Source organism: Halictus rubicundus, chromosome 10 (assembly GCF_050948215.1).
Source record: "Halictus rubicundus isolate RS-2024b chromosome 10, iyHalRubi1_principal, whole genome shotgun sequence".
NCBI classification, from domain to species: domain Eukaryota; kingdom Metazoa; phylum Arthropoda; class Insecta; order Hymenoptera; family Halictidae; genus Halictus; species Halictus rubicundus.
This window is the reverse complement of record NC_135158.1, coordinates 8,331,143-8,349,091: the sequence shown is the minus strand read 5'-3', so window position 1 is coordinate 8,349,091 and position 17,949 is coordinate 8,331,143. Positions and strand designations below refer to the sequence as shown.

General features: G+C 44.2%; 1 protein-coding gene across 2 annotated transcripts in view; it reads left to right on the top strand.

The window, feature by feature from the left end:
- The window catches only part of Efa6 (Exchange factor for Arf 6), a 58,416-nt gene that overhangs the window by 24,037 nt on the left and 16,430 nt on the right, over positions 1-17,949 (top strand). For both annotated transcript variants that reach the window (XM_076794379.1, XM_076794380.1), the window contains exon 2: positions 15,624-15,690. In XM_076794379.1, the coding sequence (XP_076650494.1) occupies positions 15,624-15,690 (67 nt within the window). The remainder of the gene's footprint in view (positions 1-15,623; positions 15,691-17,949) is intronic.

Genomic DNA, 17,949 nt, shown 5'->3' with positions numbered 1-17,949 from the left:
AATGCTACCCGAGCGAGTTCGATTCCTGCGGATTTGGTCCTTCCGCCGTGTAATTGTATTTACGCGGCCGGGATTACGTGGCCCGGCTCAAATTGTGGTTTTACAGGGTGTTCTCGAGTTAGGCGAACGAGTTTTCTTGGCACACTCCGCGGATGGAAAAATCGTTTATGTAAGCTTCGACTGAAAAATGTTGCCTGCCAGCTTGTCAGGAAATTATTAGAATATCCTGTTACGTGAACGCGTTTGCTTGTACAACCTGCGCGTTGCCTTACGATTTCCTCTATTCTAAACAGATTTTTTAGATGGGTTCTATCTGAAATGATTCTTTCGACAAGGCAAATTTGCCTCTGCTTAGTGGTCAGCCTTCCTCGAAGTTAATTGTTTGAATATAAGGAATATATAACGAGCAGCACTCACATATTTTATGGGGACAATTAGCCTCGTTCCTCACTCCACAGCTTCGTGTAAAACATTCAGAAAATCGTGTATATTAACACCAAACGATTTATTTTAGCATACATCTCACAGTCCAATGATAACAACGCTTAAGCTGGTTGACTACCGACCCACTGGAACAACTCTTTTACGAGTAGAATAATCTGCAAGCATTACAAATATTTCGTAATTAGAGAACACTTTATGTGTTCGGTTTGCCATTGAGTAATTTGGCTTCGCAGTCGACGGGTAAATGAAACGTTTTTGGGGAACAGGAGAAATGCGAATTCTCTTCCGGTCCGCAGGAAGCACTTTAATTGATAAATCTACCCACGGAAACGCCGACAGGAAAATAGGGGATGCACGGCCTGCAGCGAGTATACATTCTTGATACACGTCCCCATTCCGAGCACGTACACTATATTATTTGCCTGGGACCGTGTACGTTACCGTTAGGCATGTGCATATGTATGTACGTAGAGGTTGGAAGTAGCAAAATTTCAGCCCAGCCAGTTTTCATCTCCCCCCGTCGAATATTACCGGCAATATCGAGCTGGGTAGCAGAGGGTGAAGTGCGGATAAAGCGGCGTGATACGGTGTAAGCTTCTTTTCTGTTGCACACCGTGGGGTGGAAAACAGGGGGTGCAAAACCCCCGGGGCTCCCCCATGGGTGACCGACCAATTCACGTATTAATTTCACAGGCGTGATTACAGGAACGCTGATGCACTTCACGAACAATGAAGAATGGACTGTTTACCGCCTCGAACGTTCCTTTCATCGAATAATTCGATTCTGTTATATGAATGGTTTTAAGGGATAAAAGGGGCGGAAAGCGGGGGTTGTCAGCCACCTACGATCAAATTAAGCGACCCCGTTGATGCCCATTCAGTTTACCTACACCGTGTAATATTCTTCATTTTCATTGGATTTTTCGTAGAAGTACAATCGCCTTTATCTTTCGAATTACACTCACTGTTGTCTTTAGATTTTTATTTTTAATAGACATCGGAGTACGATGAAATTTCGCGACTCCGTTCACGTAGCGTTCCAAAGCGAAGTGTATCAAATTAATCGGACCATTTTTTAGTAAATTGCATATTAGCTAGTAAATATACAGGGTCATCCGTTTTTAAACGGCCAAACGTCAACCAGCTATAGAGGACCCCAAATGAAACAACTTTCACCCCTAACACTTTTTTTGATTCGGTCTTGATTTTTAGATAATTGCAAAAACCCGTCATTTTTTGCGTTCACTTAAGATTAAATATATTAGGACTGCAATTATGTATCTTGATGATTTTTCCTTTGTTTGGTTTAAAATAAATAGGGGCATCTTTTTTATTCAGTCAACTTTTTTGTATGACCTTTGGATCTTGGTTTTTTTACATGGGGCACGCCGTGGAGACTGAATGAAATAACTTCGAATCGAAAAAAGGGTTAGGGGTGAAAGTTGTTTCATTTGGGGTCCTCTATAGCTGGTTGACGTTTGGCCGTTTAAAAACGGATGACCCTGTATAGCTAACAGAAATTCCTACCGAATCGCGTCCAAATGTCTGGAGAAAACGAGAACAAAAGAATAACAGTTCCCGAAAGGCACAACCGCAACAGTACACCGAATTATCAATGCCGTCCACGCCTATTAGTTGTCATTCGCGAAAGTAGTCCGTCGGCGCATCACCAGGCGGTAACCTAGTGGTTTGTGCACGCAAGATAAAGAGTGCGGGCGGTGCAGTTGGTCGATGATGTCGCGTTCTGATTCACCGAACGGTGATGACGTTCTCGGTGGCGGCAGCGCGGTCAAAAGCACAGTTATCACGACGTGACATCGACACGGTATCAATGATTGTGGTCATACATCTCCGACGGAATCGGACCTGCCTTATCTCTGTTTGGGCACGAGCCGGCCGTGGAGGAAAGCGAAACGTGAAGCGGAAGAGTCGGACGAACAGTGAGAGACAAAAGAGAAATGAAATGAAGAGAGAGAGAGAGAGAGAGAGAGAGAGAGAGAGAGAGAGAGAGAGAGAGAGAGAGAGAGAGAGAGAGAGAGAGAGAGAGAGAGAGAGAGAGAGAGAAGAGAAACGTTGAGAGTCCGAACCGGAAGCGAGCGGTGGGCGATAACGCCGATATAAATAGCTATTATTTTCCACCCACGTGACTCTGTTACACCGTAGCGTGACGATTGGCACTGTCACGGCTCCTCAGTCATCACGCGGCGGTCACAACACTCGCAACACTTGTCGGACACACACCGTTTGCTGACACACGTGTCCGACCATGTCATCGCCGATCCTGCAAAAGAATCTCAACAGCCCGACACGCTGAATAGCTGTTTAATTGTCGACCTTGATATCCGATTCGTGTCGCCCATGCTCGTAGAGGGTAACGATACGCCGCGGTAATAAACCAAACGGGGCCATAAAGAGAGCTTCGAGACCGGCGATTAAAGAGAAGGGGTATCATAATAGTTGCGAAGCGACATCGGTGTTCCGATACAGCACCGCTCTTCTCGAACTCTTTCTCTTTCAGAACATTGTGCACCATTTTCTCCGAACGAAGATGGTCATGGTGCCGGGAAAGGCTCGAGAGTTCTGTTTATGGGTTTGCCGAGTTTATTAGCGCATTACGCGCCGCTGAGGGAATCCCCTGGAACACTTAGCGTTGCAGCCAGTTTTTAGAGAAACTTTTCTTTTTTCTTTTTTAGAACCGTTTGTTGCTCGATACTTGAAAAGAGTGCCCCGCGGAACGTAGATACCATTTCTGTCTGAGAAAAGCCTGGTCTGCTCTGTTTTCAATGGTTGTATCACTTTGCGAGGCAGGCTTCGCGCGTTTCACTGGTCCATTGGCATCATAAATTCATTCTTGTGCTAACGGTTACTCTGCAGGAGTAGCTCCTAATTTTTTCTTTTAGGAATATCATTGTTTCCATGAGAAAATTGTTCGATAAACTTCGAATGCAATTTTGTTGTTCTTATAGGGCAATGTATGCCAGTTGCATTTAGTGCTTGGTAGTTCTGGTGTTAATTGTTATCTGATCAATTGGTTGGGTTGGCACCGTAGCCGAACACGTCGTACATTGTGTGTACAAAGTGTTGGTTCCTCATTGCTGAAAACCTTTCAATCTGCGGCGTAGTTTTCAGCGAGACGGGCGTGTTTAGTGATACATAGAGCGAGGGGCACGCCCAAAATCCAATTTAGGGGTGAAACGAGCCCGTTGCCGGCTAAAAATCGATGGAAACACGCGTTTCGGGTCAACGAGTGCTGCAGCCGCACGCGATAATTGATGCCGATTGCAGTCACGTGTTGGCAAGGAACGGTTGGTCATGCGATAGGGTCCCGCGCACGCGAGTCACCACCATCACCACCACCACTACCACCACCAGCGCACACCGTGGTCGAACAGGTCCGTCGTGTCATTCCCGTCACGCACTGGTCACCGACCGAACACGGTGATGATACACCCGTGTAACACGCGCGCCTGCACGCGTGTCGGTGCACCCTCGTGTTGTGTCGGATCCGGAGGATGCTTCATCCCCCCATTTAGCCTCGCTTCCGTGAGCCTTACACTGTTTCCCTTCGTGAAATAACTGTTGCGTTCACTCGACGCTCTCGTTGACACGCCAGCGGGAATCATTTCCTCCCACCGGGCCCTAAACGCCGGCCCCGAATTCCGTCGGGGAAACTTCCAGAATCTACCAACGACACTTTCTAGCAAAAACACACGGTATGTTTCAAAAACGTGCTACACTGTTTTTTTTTCTACGATCTCACTACAGTGAATTCTCATTACGAGTCGGTACCAACCTTACAATTTCGAGTCAGTGGAACTACCCACACCACCGCGGTGAGGTACGTGCAACATTGCAACGCTATCGCTTAGTAGTCATAGGGCTTTTATGACTTGTAGACGGATATATGACTCTTAGTGTAGTTCAAATGCGACGCTCGGCGACAACCTCAGATTTCGTCTAAGAGTCAGTCACCAGAACGGCGCAACTGACTCGTAACGAGAATTCACTAGCCTACCATCGCACACATTATCATTATTGGCCGAAGCCGATAACGAAGAATGAGACCGAGCGAAATACAGTGAATTCTCGATACGTGTCAACAACACGGGTCTTGCCAGCGTCTTGTATCGTCCAGGAGCCATACCCGAGCCGTGTTATGTTTACACTCTTCGGCGTCCGAGGCCTCTCGAGCTTCGTGGCCGTTCCCGGGGTATACCCGGCGGTAGTGGGGATAATTCCGGCGACGTTTATCATCCAGGCTTTGACGACATATATAGAGAAATCACTGTAGTATAATTTCACAGCATTGGCGTAGTCTCGCAAGCATCGTTTCTCATTTCGTTCGGGTATACGTAGAACGAATTCTGCGAAGTTTCAGGACGAAGGGATCTCAGGATCTCCGGATGTCGAAGGAGATCTTTTCAAGGTGTGTTCGGCAGCTAGAATCAGTGGCGTTGAGGCGACATAAACGACGACACCCGGTGCCCGGGACAGGGCCGTTCGCATTCGACGGGGTGCATTTGCACGCGAAATTAAGGGTCTTAGGCTGGAGGTCTGCTTTCATGCTCGCGGAGCGGAGAGAGATCGAATTTACATTATTTCTTGCCACCGTCTAGCCCCGACGGATTTCCATATTTCTTGTCGACGTCTCCGATATCGATCCTATCCCCCTGAGCAAAGTGCTCGTCGAGACGGCTGCAGACGCTTTGAACATTGAAACGGGGCGAAGCTTCTTGGCTCCGCAAAAATGGATCCCGTGGCGAATCGTAATAAGGGAGAGAATTCGGGAGGGTGGGTGTGGGGGCATGGGGGCCAGGGGGTGGAAGGCAAGGTAAACATTCCGTTATTATTCCCCTAGCTTCTTTCTTCCTTTTGAGCACCGGTCACGGCGTTGTCTTCTTTCAGCTCTCCGCGGACCCCCTTGAAAGATAAAGACGAATGTTTTCGTTTGTAGGGTGGGAAGGGGAGGGGGCGAGAACGGAGCATTAAACGGAACTTTAAACACGATTTGGTCACTTTGTGTGTGCCGAGACTGCCAAGGATTACACAGGACTCTTTTTCTCGAACAGCTCCTCACTGAAAGCAACTTTCTATCTCAATTTTTTTCTTATCTTGTTTGCTCCCTTTGAACGGGATGCTGCTTGTCGGAGGGAAACAGCAACTGAATAGACATTCGTCTCCTCTGTGTGGGTTCAATGGATTAAGATTAATTGAAGGGCTCCTTGAGATTTTGAAAGACTAACGAAGCCGAATTTTGGTTGCGGTAGAAATCTCCATAAATTGGACAAGTTCACCGTGCTGTGTCGTATTTGGAGCCATCGATTGGAAACTTATGCTGCTCGTAAAGTGTGTTCTATTGTTCATTTCGTGGCTGGTAATTTATTCTGCGAAAAACGTTCGAAACGGAGCGAATCTAAAGCTTTTCGCCACCGGTTTCCGCCATTAACAGAGGCGCGTGTTATTCCAGTTGTTCCAATATAAAAATTTGTTTTATTCCGTTTCCCCGCGTCTTTGCTTGATGAAGCGACTTAATTTTATGCAGTCTGCAGCTGGCAGCCATCGTTTATGCAGGATCATAACTTTATGCCAGCCGCGAATGTTTAAAATACACCGCTGACCATCTACCTCGCGAATTAAGTCAATAATGAATTCAATCATTCTATGACAATCTAGACTATTCAGTCTATTCAAGTGACCGAACAAATAAGTACAGAAAATTGTTCGCTATCATAATCATTAGACTCGGGGTCTTCATGCATTTATGGAATTTAGAAATGTTTAAAGTCCGAGAAAATATTTAAAATTACATTAATGCCACCACTACTTTATCCTTTCGATAAAGAATGTTTCTGTGAAGGAAATTTTTGATCCTTCTTCTTTGTGCAAACATGACTCCGATAAAAAGTCAGAATTTATAATAATAAAGATAATTCGAGGTAGTAGAAATTTGATAGGCGTTTCGATTGTTCTTGACCAGGCTCGCAAATTGTGCAAACTGCCGGCATTGGAATGCTTGTAGGGGCGTCGAATGATCGCTGACCTTGAACAGTCAGAGCCAGAGACTGAGTTATTCAATGGTCGGAAATGGTTCGTCAATGGTGGTTAACCTAACGGCACTTATTACGCAAAACAGTCGACGGTTTACGATTACGTTGTTACGTACGAAAATGCTCTTCCTTTTAGCAACTGTTCGCAACCATTGCATGACAATGCGCTCCCCTCTTCCCCGGAGAACGCAGTTACGAGAGCCAATTACGGTTCATTGTAACGAACTTATCGATACACTTGCGCTTAATGAAATTTCAACGCGTCCATTGTTTCTTCAATGGCGCCGGGCCCCGATCAGCTCCGTCGAGTAAACGAATAATAATGCCGCGCCTCCATTTCTTTCACTTCGTCCTCCAATTTATGAATTATTAACGCAATTTAGTTCACTTGTTCCCCCATTATAACCCGTATCCGTTCCAACATCTACGTAGTATCTGTCGTATCATAAACGAGAGAAGAAACTCTTAAATACCTGATTATCTTATACTTTTGTAACGAATAAATTTCCTTGGTCCCATTCAAGAGGTTCACCCTGTACACTTTCTCAAGCGTCTCCCCTGCAGAAAGGTAGTTAAAATTCAGTATGTTTGCTGCCCTATTTCATAGTTTCCCAATCTCCTTTGGCTCGCAACCCTCTTTTCAGAGTTCCTTTTTCGGTCAGTACCTCTTTCGAATAAACTACCTCCACCACGTAATTGTACCATTCCGTAATCTCACAAAGTTAGGTCCGACAATAGCGAAAACGACATTATTAGGGATGTGGGGGCACCCGAACAACTTACAATTTTTTTTCAAAACCTAGAAAATAACTGATATCGATTACTCGTACTTAAAAAAAAATCACACGCGTACCCCGGCTACCGATAAATCTCTGTGCAAAATCCCGATGCAAAGTATTCAATAGTTTTTCCAAAAAGTAAAATGCGCGCAAGAACGGCCTCGAAACCCAGAATACCCCCCCGAGTCTCGGCGCCCGATCATTCCATTGATCGATTGGCGCCCGATTGAGTAACGTGCGAATTCGCAGACAGCATTTCACTTTTCTATATTAGCAGGGGCATTGAAAACGGTGGCAGGCTGCCATAGTTGACAGTAGAATGGGCATCGGACGTCACGATCACTTTTTCCGTTGTTTCTCCCGCACGGGCCAAGGTCCGAGCGTCGTGTTCTCGGGGACGTAGCTCGCGACGGTCAACCGTAGTAGCCTTAGCAGCCGAAAATACTCGTCGGGTACAAGAAGAAAGAAGAACGGGAGGCTCCTCGTCGTAAATTCTGCGTATCGTGCCGGGACCGTCAACGACCAGACACGCGATTCCTCTGGTCGCCCATTTGTCCCAGGGTGCGTTACACGTGAGCATACAGCCAGTTGGACACCGGCCCAGGGAAAGTCAATGTCACGACAGACAAAAATACAGCGACGGCTGCCAGGAACGACGTCGCCTGAATTCTAATCCGTGACCGAGATTCCCGATCAGTCGGGTCTCGCGTATTTCACTACGTGGTTCATGTTCCCGGGTCCTCGGCTGCGTCGCATAGCGAGGGACGTGCCTATCGCAAATGCCCAGTTTCGCCTACAGCCTCTGGTGTTGCTGCCGGCCCGTTGATCGATACTTGTCCAGACACATCGACCGATTCGATTACGTCCCGTATACACCCCTCTACCAGGTGAAAGCCGTGTGTCCTCTACTAAAACTTTGCTCATTAGTCGGAACAATCGCCGGGAAATTCGTCACCCGGAAAGACCTGGACTCGCCCTGTCGCCCGCTAACTTCCAGACGGAACTTCTTTGCTCCTTTTGCGATAGAAATTTTTTCTTGTGCCAGAATTCTTTCTCGATTGATAGAGCTCTGAAAAATTGAAAATTGACGGAGGCGTTTGTTTTAGTTTCGGGAGACGGGAAGATTGAATGCGGATCGTTTCGTGGCCTCCTAACTTCCACGCCGGATGGTCCAGCTCCATCGAAAACCTTTACATTATGACATCATCCCCTAACGAAGTAGAAGCTCCATGTTAGATCCGAAACACTTGTGATGGAGACCTTCTTCGTGTGTCAGAATTATCTTTTCGATTACTTGGAGATTGGTAAAATCATTTGATTTGAATCCAGGACCTAGGGACGTTCAATACAGGTTGTTTCATGGCCTCCTAGTCGAATGGTCCCGGGACATTTTCCATTAAAAAGCATCATATCTTGCAACATTTGTGATATAGACCGTTCACTTGTGCCAAAGCTTTTCGATCAACACAGGTCGTTGATTGCTCCGAGACCGACGGAAGTATCTGTTTTGATTAAATTTCTTGAGGGCCGGTGGAGACTGTAGCGACTCGGGGTTTGGAAACAAGGGTTTATTTATATTCGAGTGTATATTGATAAACGCTCTTAAGGTAGCAGATTTGTTAATGACTCGGTACACGGTTTGTTGAACTTCTTAGGTTCCGCGGTTCTAGGACGATCCTCTTTTCTGTCTTCGCAAATTCCGCCACTCTGTCACTGTCGGTCGGTCCGCGCTGACTTCATTAGAGGGTATCACTTACGGCCGAGTGCTTTCACGCATAAAGCTCGCTAATTTTGCCGAGTACTTTCTTTGAGTCATTTTATCCGTTAAGATAAAGGTTCCTTTGTCAAAGCTCCGTGCAAACATCTCAATTAAGCGTCAGCCTTTGACAATTGTTGTTGGTCTACCGTTGATGATAATAGAGTTAAACCGTAGAATTCTTTTATCGTGAACTCCGCAGGTGGAGAACCGCCAAATCGAACAATATCTTTAGATTTCCGGTAAAATTGGAACAATGCGATGCTGCTAAAAATAAATGGTCATATTTTTATCCGCCTGCCGTTCAGTAATGCATGAAAACAAACATGTAAAATCACATTCTCTTCTTCCCTGTTTGAAATCATTTGCCAAAACCTGTTACACGCGTGTGCATAGAGTGCTTCTACGATTTCTGACACTCGTGTCACAATTATCCAATAATTCGGCTACAAGGGAACAAAATTGTTTCGAAAATTGTCCGCTTCGGTGCCAGTTGATTTTTCACTCGATTAACCAGCGAACGGGCGTGTTTGGAAAAATTTCGGGGATACGACGCGCATAATTGCACCATTGAACAAGCATGAACCGACCGAGATATAAACTGGATCCGTCGTCTCTCGCTTGACCGGCCAAACTTCTCTCACGAAATTATTTCGTAACTCGCGGCTTGATTCGAGCCCCAACTTTCACGTAGGTAAACTTTCTACGGCGCCCTCGTCCAACGATATTTTCGTTAAATTTAACAGAACGAACGTTGAAGCGGTGCTTAACGAGGTCGAGCGATGAATTAAGCCGATAACGCGAGCTCTCTTCGAACAATAGAGCAATGATGCGATATTCCGGGTCCGCTCCGGCACTAAGACGATTACACCGGATGATGTTTCGTTTCTCAATTTTAAAAGAAAATCCTGGTCTCCTCGTGTGACTTTGACGGGCTCGAAAATAGGCTGACCTGAACAGTGAAAAAACGTATTAAACAAAAAAAAACGACAACCGAGTCAAATATTTGTCCCAGAAGTTAGATTTCGTTATAGTGTGTAGTATTGAAAGTTACTGTAACACCATCCCCACCATAGATCACCTCTGCCCCCACCATAGCGTCTCGTCACGCCTATTTTATCGTTAGGCCACGCCCATAAAACGTTCAATTATTATTTAAACGTACAAGCGTCGAAACTATTATTCTGAGATGTTATACACCACTTATTTTGCTATTTTAATCGCAAAAGTAATCTTAAATGTGCTATATCGAAAACAACGTTCTTTGCTCGTGTCCGTCGGAAAATAATTGATAATTGTTTCGGTTCTAGAGAAGTAAAAGTTCAAGGAAAGTTAATAATAAACTTAGGTAAATTTCTAATAAAAATAAGAAAAAGGCTGAACCTCGAGCCTATCTTTTCCTATAAAATTCTCTCCGAGTTTTCTATCGCATTAACGATAGCCGGTATCAGGAAAGATACGGAAAGGTGCAATAATCCACGCCGTATTTCACACGCGACGCGTAGCCGCTAGATTATGCCTCGGCACGGAACATTGTCATCTGCCGAGCGGAAAATGTAAATCTTTTGAAATATACATCTCAGAGCAGGACAGTTTGTCCGTGGAACACGAGGGTCCGTTCACGAGTACATTATCCGCGGTGCTGGCTAATTCCCTTGGTAATTTAATTGCAATTGCTCGGTGACGTTCCGTCGTATCTCCGCGTTCATAGTGCGTTCAACGGTGCCAGCGTTCGTACGTTATGTGCGTTCCTAAGCGGGTCTCTAGCGAGCGCATTGCGGAGCACGGCATGTATATTTTCTAAGTAATGTTCATGCCCGCGACATAACCGTTATAGCTGAAATTGCGAATGTTATCGCAATACGTACGAATTAATTGAATTTCGCGCGTGAACACAACGGGAAGTATTTAAACTGCTCTGCTAAACATTCGGCACGCATGGAGAAGAGACAGAATCGCAGATACAGTCACTATAGCCGCTATGAAATGAATAACACAGACTCAGAATTATTTCGCTATTGCTTTTGTTGCTGATGAACCAATGTTTGGATTAACACTCTCGCTGCTAGCGTCACGTATGTGTGACAACTGTGATTCAATCTTTCATCTTGCATGCCGCTTAACGTTAGGTTTACGGAGCACTCAACGTGACTATTACTTTATAAAAATAACAAGAATTTGCTGCCCAAATTTTTAGCCATTTTGATTTTAATAACATATTAATAATACCGGCGATTCGAGCAGATATCGTCTAGGGTAATCTATGACGTACGAAGTTGATCGATAGCGGTGGCCAGGTGGAGAAGCTTAGGGTCGCGATCCTGTCGCGTCGGGCCACGATTTCGCGCATCGATTCAGCAAGAAGGTCGGCGTCGGCTGACAAGCCTTCGCCCGTAAATCAATTTCGAGGGTGCACTTCCCTCTCTATGCGCGTCGATGCGTTCTGTAATAGATTTCGCCTAAGCGGGTCAGAGAGGTGTTCCGGGGAACCGAAATTTCGGGCGTAAACACGGCCGCGGGTCTCTCTCTCTCTCGGCATCCCAGGGAGAGGAGAGAGCAGAGAGAGAAAAAGACCGGTCCATTTATGGCCTCGGAGTAATTGGACGACGCTCTTCCAAGAAGAGAATACCCTTTGAACGAGCGTCGATATTTCTGCGGGGAACAAGACCCACTAACGTTGACATCAAGATTTCAGGCGGGATCCAATTGAACAGCATATTGCGACAATTTGTACTCGAGACCGGCTGACGTTTAGGCAGACGTTTTAGGCCTCAAACCCATCAGCCACCCATCAACCCACTGTGGGTCTCTTCGAAGGGATGAAACCTCGATTGTCGGATCGATGGGAAAGTCTGGCTGTTCTCGAATGCAGTGTCTCGATTTTTACACAACGGACATTAAGGGCCCGGGATAGTCACGTGATTTTTTAATTAATAATTTCCATTCACAGCCTTCAGACACAGACTTAAGGTCTGTCTTGGTCTTGATCCGATAAACTTGTCACATTTTTTGCTCTGTATTATCGATATTATATTCAAGTTTTTGGCTTTATTTCGCAGAGAATCAAGACTTAATATAGCTCAATTTGTGGCTGGAGATCATCCAGAATACTCATCCAATGGCCATAAAAATGCTTGGATTCCACGGCATGCACATCGTCAATTTTTGGCATACTTCGAACGCTTATATTACCAAATATCTGCATAATCTCGGCAGCTCCTGACCAGCGCGCACTAGATTGAACCTTCCTCTTTCGAACGAGCCCTTTACCAGCGACAAAATATTCTTACATAAGGACGAACACTTGAGGCACGTAAAACCATTTTTTGACGGTAATGTAGTCACTCTACCTTATCGCGAATCTACGAAGACCGGGCCCTTAACACTAGAACTACAAAATGACTTGCTCCTAACTTTTTCCTTTAGAAATATTGGAATTATAAATATGTTTCCGTGAGAAAATGTTTTAATAAAATTCACTATCGAAGTAGATATTTAAACAAAACTGCAATTTTGTTTCCACAGTAAGGCAATGTGTGCCAACCGCATTTAGTGCTTGGTCGTTAAACAAAAATTGAACGTAGGTACTTGCAGTGTTGAGGTATCGATATAAAGATGAAACAGAAGCCTCAATTTCCGCTGCTCCAGCCCGATACCAGAGGCTCAGCTTATCTTCCGGTCGAGTTCTATGGTTTGGGAAAAGTCCTTGAGTCGCTAAACTTATGCGCAACATCGTTCAACCTCTGTAAAACGCAGCAAAACGCCGCGCCGCACCTGTCTTCCTTGTCCCGAGGAAACAATTTTGGGTTTGGGCGCGACAACGGAGATTCCAGGTGATCCGACCTGTTCCCTCGCCTTACCTGTTCCCATTGCTGCTCGTAAACAATTTCGTTTTCCAGCCTAGAGCCATTTCCCTGGGGCCGGAAGCCAGAAAATCGCTATCGGGGATAGGAACGAAAGAAATATAAGGGGAAACAGTTTTCCGGTGGAAGTTCCCGGCGGTGCATCGGGCTGCCAAGCAACGGTCTGAAACTTACGCGGGACGAGTCATATTTCACCGGCGGCGATTGAAATACGTTCACAGGCTTCCTTATTTCCTCCTTCGATCGGGGGACTGCTCGCAAAACGTTGATGATATCGAGTAACCATCAAACCGGGAATAGAAAGTCCGTGCTTCGAGCGACGATCATTACCGTCGTATTTCTCCGTTGTTCCGTTCGCGAATCCCGAAACCATTGTTGTTGTTGGTGAAAGGTAGAAGGAAGGGGTTCTCTTTTATTTTCTTTCTTTTTTTTTTGTATTGACAATTAATAGCTTGCAGGTTGTTGCTGCTTCTCCTGTTCTGCGTAGTCTGTGACGTAATCGTTGTATTCGAGAAAGATTAAATTTTGTGTGCGTTTTTCTTTTCGTGTATGTTCATAGATCAGGGATGTTGAGAGACATATAAGGAAACAGGAATACCAATTACTTGTCGCGATGTTAATGTGGTCGATGAATCATCGGAGTGTTGATTCAACCAACCAAACGGAGATTTTTGTATTCGTTTGCTGTTTTGTCCAATAGCGAAAACCACCGTTGGCCATCTTGTTTCTTCGTTCGCCTAATGTTTTCTAATCGACATCGGAGATTGTTGTTGCCTCTTCTTTCTTCTATAATTGTATGAAACACAGTGTGGCGCATAGTAGCGCGGTGAAAACGAATTTTGTTAGCATCTTTACAGTTGAAGTATCGCATCTCTATAAGTTCATAGGTCAGGGGCGTCGACGGAGGCATAGAGGTCGCGCCGGTAATATGGCGTCGCTGAATCATTCGACTGTTGAATGAAATAGAGGAACAACGAATCGATTAATTTGAATAATGCAAATGTGGACAAACAAACGCAAGAACGTAGAACTGTTTATTGAACATTTCCGTCGTCTCTCCCTGTGACTCTGTGAACGGCTGCCGGCGGTTTTATTAATAACACCAGTTTCATTTACGACGACCTTTGCCATTACAATATTTATACATTCAAATGAAGATGAGACACGATTATGCATGCATGTTTACGACTCATTGACAGCGAACTGCAACTGCACATCAACCGGCTGCAGACGACTCCTCGTGACTTCTCGAAAGCGACTCCTTCCATAATCAGCGAACGCTGCGACAGACACTGAATAACAATCGGATATTATCAGCGAGCACTAAAACTGACTATTTTACGTTACTTTATAAAAATAATAGGAATGTGCTGCCCAAATTTTTTGCCATTTTTTTTTTTTAATAGCGTATACCCAATGTTGAACAATTCCTCATGGATGTATCTTTAGAATCTTAATAATTGTAAATTAAAAATAGTAGGACCCGTCATTTTGACGGGTCCCGTAAACCTATGTGTTAATGAAACGGTGATATCTGCGAATGATAAACCTAATCCGCAAAGAGCCGGGGGAGGGGATGTTATCTAAATCCGTTCTTACAATGAATTGATAACGTTGATTAGAAACCAGCAAAAATAATAGAATTTTTCCTGTCTTTCCCCGTTCGTTGTTTATATTGCACGTGTGTTTTATGATACGTAGATAAATGTTCGAAACAAATATATACTTCAATAATATAGAATGACAATAATATGTTTGTTTGCTAGTGAACGACACAGAAATGTTTCATTGACATTTCAACCCCGACAAAAATAGTGCTTTTCTTTTACAGAAGCTTCTCGCAATATGATAAACATTGTGTCTATTCACAATTTGCTTCTGCGCAACCAATCTATTTTCTATTTTCCACGGTACTTGTATTATCAAAGCAGCACGCTAATTGTTTACCCATCAGTGAACAATCAATGGAAGCCATGAATTTTTCTTTGTAATTATCGAATAAGACGAGTGCTTATATTTTTATTTTCCACCGTTACTGAACGTGTAACTAATTTTCAAGCTGCCGTGTTTCCGATTTTTTGCATGAATTTTTATTTCGTTGCTGAACATTGATATAATGGTGTTCAAAGAACGAACGTTCGGCAGGCGGAAGAATCAGTTTATAAATATTGTAGGATCTGTCCCAAAATATCGACACGATGGCGACATAAACAATTAACTTTTTGAATTCATTGTTTAAGACATCGTGATGTCATCGAACTAATTTTAAAGTATGCTTATTCACGTCGTTCACAACAAACGAAACAATTAATGAACTATTTACTCAACATTCCCGAAGACTGTCTAACTGAGAAAAGGATCGGGGGTTAAACGCGTGCAATTACAAATGACGAGTAAATTGGAAAAGGGTGAAAATGCTCCAGCTTTCCTGATGGAGTTAAAAATATGCGATGAATGGGAACTCCCGTCGAATTTCTCCGAGTTAATTATCGAACGAAGGGGTAGACAGTCCGGAATCGAATAGTCCGAAAACAAGCGAGCGGACAAACAGTGTGTAGAACGATTGTAACAGTGACGGGCCGAATCATTTGCGTACGTGTACAAGTGTTATTACGCGGTCGAGTCGCCCGGAGCGGAGAACAAACAGTCTCTCCGCGGCAATTCCGCCATCCCCGACCAATTGATCCTTCTGCAGAATGCGTTTTCATAGAAACGGTGTCTGTTGGTTTTGCAGGTCGAGGCCGGTGACGTCATACTCAGGGTGAACGAAGTCGATGTCAACCGATTCAGTACTAAAGAAGGTAAGAAGACCGACCTGCTTTAGCGGCACTCGTCTCTCTCTCTCTCTCTCTCTCTCTCTCTCTCTCTCTCTCTCTCTCTCTCTCTCTCACTCACACTATTTCTCTTCCTCTCCCGGTCTTGCCCACATCGGAAGAGAACCGACGTCTTTTTATCGACGGTATCGCGTATCGAACGTTTTCGCGACTCTGTTTGATCATCCCGCTTCGAGATTCCTTGAATGGCACTCTTGCACAATAATATTGTCATACACCGGGCGCGGTTCGCCTAACTCGACCTCCGATCGATCGATCGCACACTATCATCCTCGATAGACTTTTTTTTCTTACGTTCCCTTATTTATTCCATTCGAATCCGAGAGAGATCGTTTCATTTCCACCATTTTTATTTCCCACGAACATTATCTATGTTTACTTCAGTATCGGTGTAAATATTAATTTTTCGGGGTGAAAACCTCATCTTTCTTTCACTGTCGTGCATGAACACAGATGTCGGCTACATTAAACTGAATCTGAAATTATTTGATTTTTTGCTTGATTAAAATATTACCGATCTGAATAGCGTATAATGAAAACACACTGTAGTAGACAGTTCTCTAATAGATTTCAATTTCTTTTGATTAGACTAATTGTGGTTTAAAAATAGAACTGAAGTTTCTTGAAGTTTTATGGAAAGATCGATTATTTTCTTGAAGAGTACGATGTATCGGGCATCGGTTAACAAATGGACACTTTATTCGACAAAATGTCCGCTGCGAGGGAAAAGGGTGAACGTACAAAAGGATAGCTTCGGGTTGAGGAAGAAATATTACGGTGTCCCAGATGACACTGCGCAATTTCAGAACTTCGATGCAGTAACAATAACTCAGAAGTAGAACAGAAAATAATTTCAATTGTTGCAGTGACTTGTATCATGATCTATGGTCCGCTGTCATCGTTCCGCGAGCAATATTGTTCCTCCACGTTGTAACAAAGAAATAACAGGAAATGAAGTGACGGAAGCTGCGCAGTATTTTCTGGGACACCCTAATTACTTCCGGCGTAGACGGTAAATGATCAATGAATATTAATTGAGGAGTGGTGGGTAATATAAATCCATGAATCTCATTTCGAATGTAATATTTCCCGAGAATACAATCACACCATAAATCAAAGCTAAAAAAACTTTTCAATTTAATCTTCTGTCGTTCGTTATTGATTATTTTTAATATATATAAAATTTTCTACAGAATCGAATCGTTGCTAGACTGCGGATTTTATGGATTACATTTAAAAAAATGTAAAACAGTATTCAAATAATTGAAATATACCGTCGTATTGTATTCAACCAATTAAAACGATGAAGAAATTAAACGAATGTCTGAGTAGCTCCTGTACGTTGCAATTAACACAACTTTTATTTTCCATAAAACTCCGCGGCCTTAACTCCGTATAATGAACTGCAGATAACATTAATGCACACAAGAAACACTTTATTGGCTTTGGAATTAGAACAGACCTTAAAACTTTTGCGAGCAGTGCACACGGACGTTCACGACCGGAAAATTAACAAGCTGAATTAAACGCAGGAACTTTTCGAGAATAATGGGTTGCTCGTAGCAGAACGCGATTAATCAACCAGTTTACACGCAGTCATCGAGTTGCTCGTTGCCGTCATTTTTTCCGACGCAAGAAATTTCCATTACCTTTCACTTTTACCCGAACGAGAAAAAAAAGTTTCTCGTTCGCGTAAAATCATTTTCTCGCCAGGATAATAAGAGTTCGCGATGGGTCGTTGCAATTAACCTTCCCATAGTTACCATTTTACCCCATAATCGCGATCGACTCGTCGAACAGAATCGGCTCGGCGGAACCGATCGGGTGAAAGTCGATACCCCGTTCATACTTTAATCTCCCGTCGAGAAGGCCGGTTCGACCCGAAGGCCAATCAAAATCGCGATCGAACGTGAAAAACGGCACGCGGAACCGCCGATCGGTTGATTGCGACGCGTGTCGCGCGAAAACGGCAATAATTCGCGGACAAGTGTCCAATTTATCGGGATCCATTGAAATATTTGTCAGGCCGTGCGCGCACGCGGAACGTTCGCCCGTAAAAAGAGTCGCGCGACAGAATCATTCAACCGAACCGCAGATAACCAATTACTTCCGATTAATTCGACCGAAATCCCAGACGTTTCGCTAACTCAATTTTTGGGTAATCGCGGAAATTCCCGTGTCGTTCTGCACATTATCTCCGCGAGCACAATATTTGCACAGATGAAT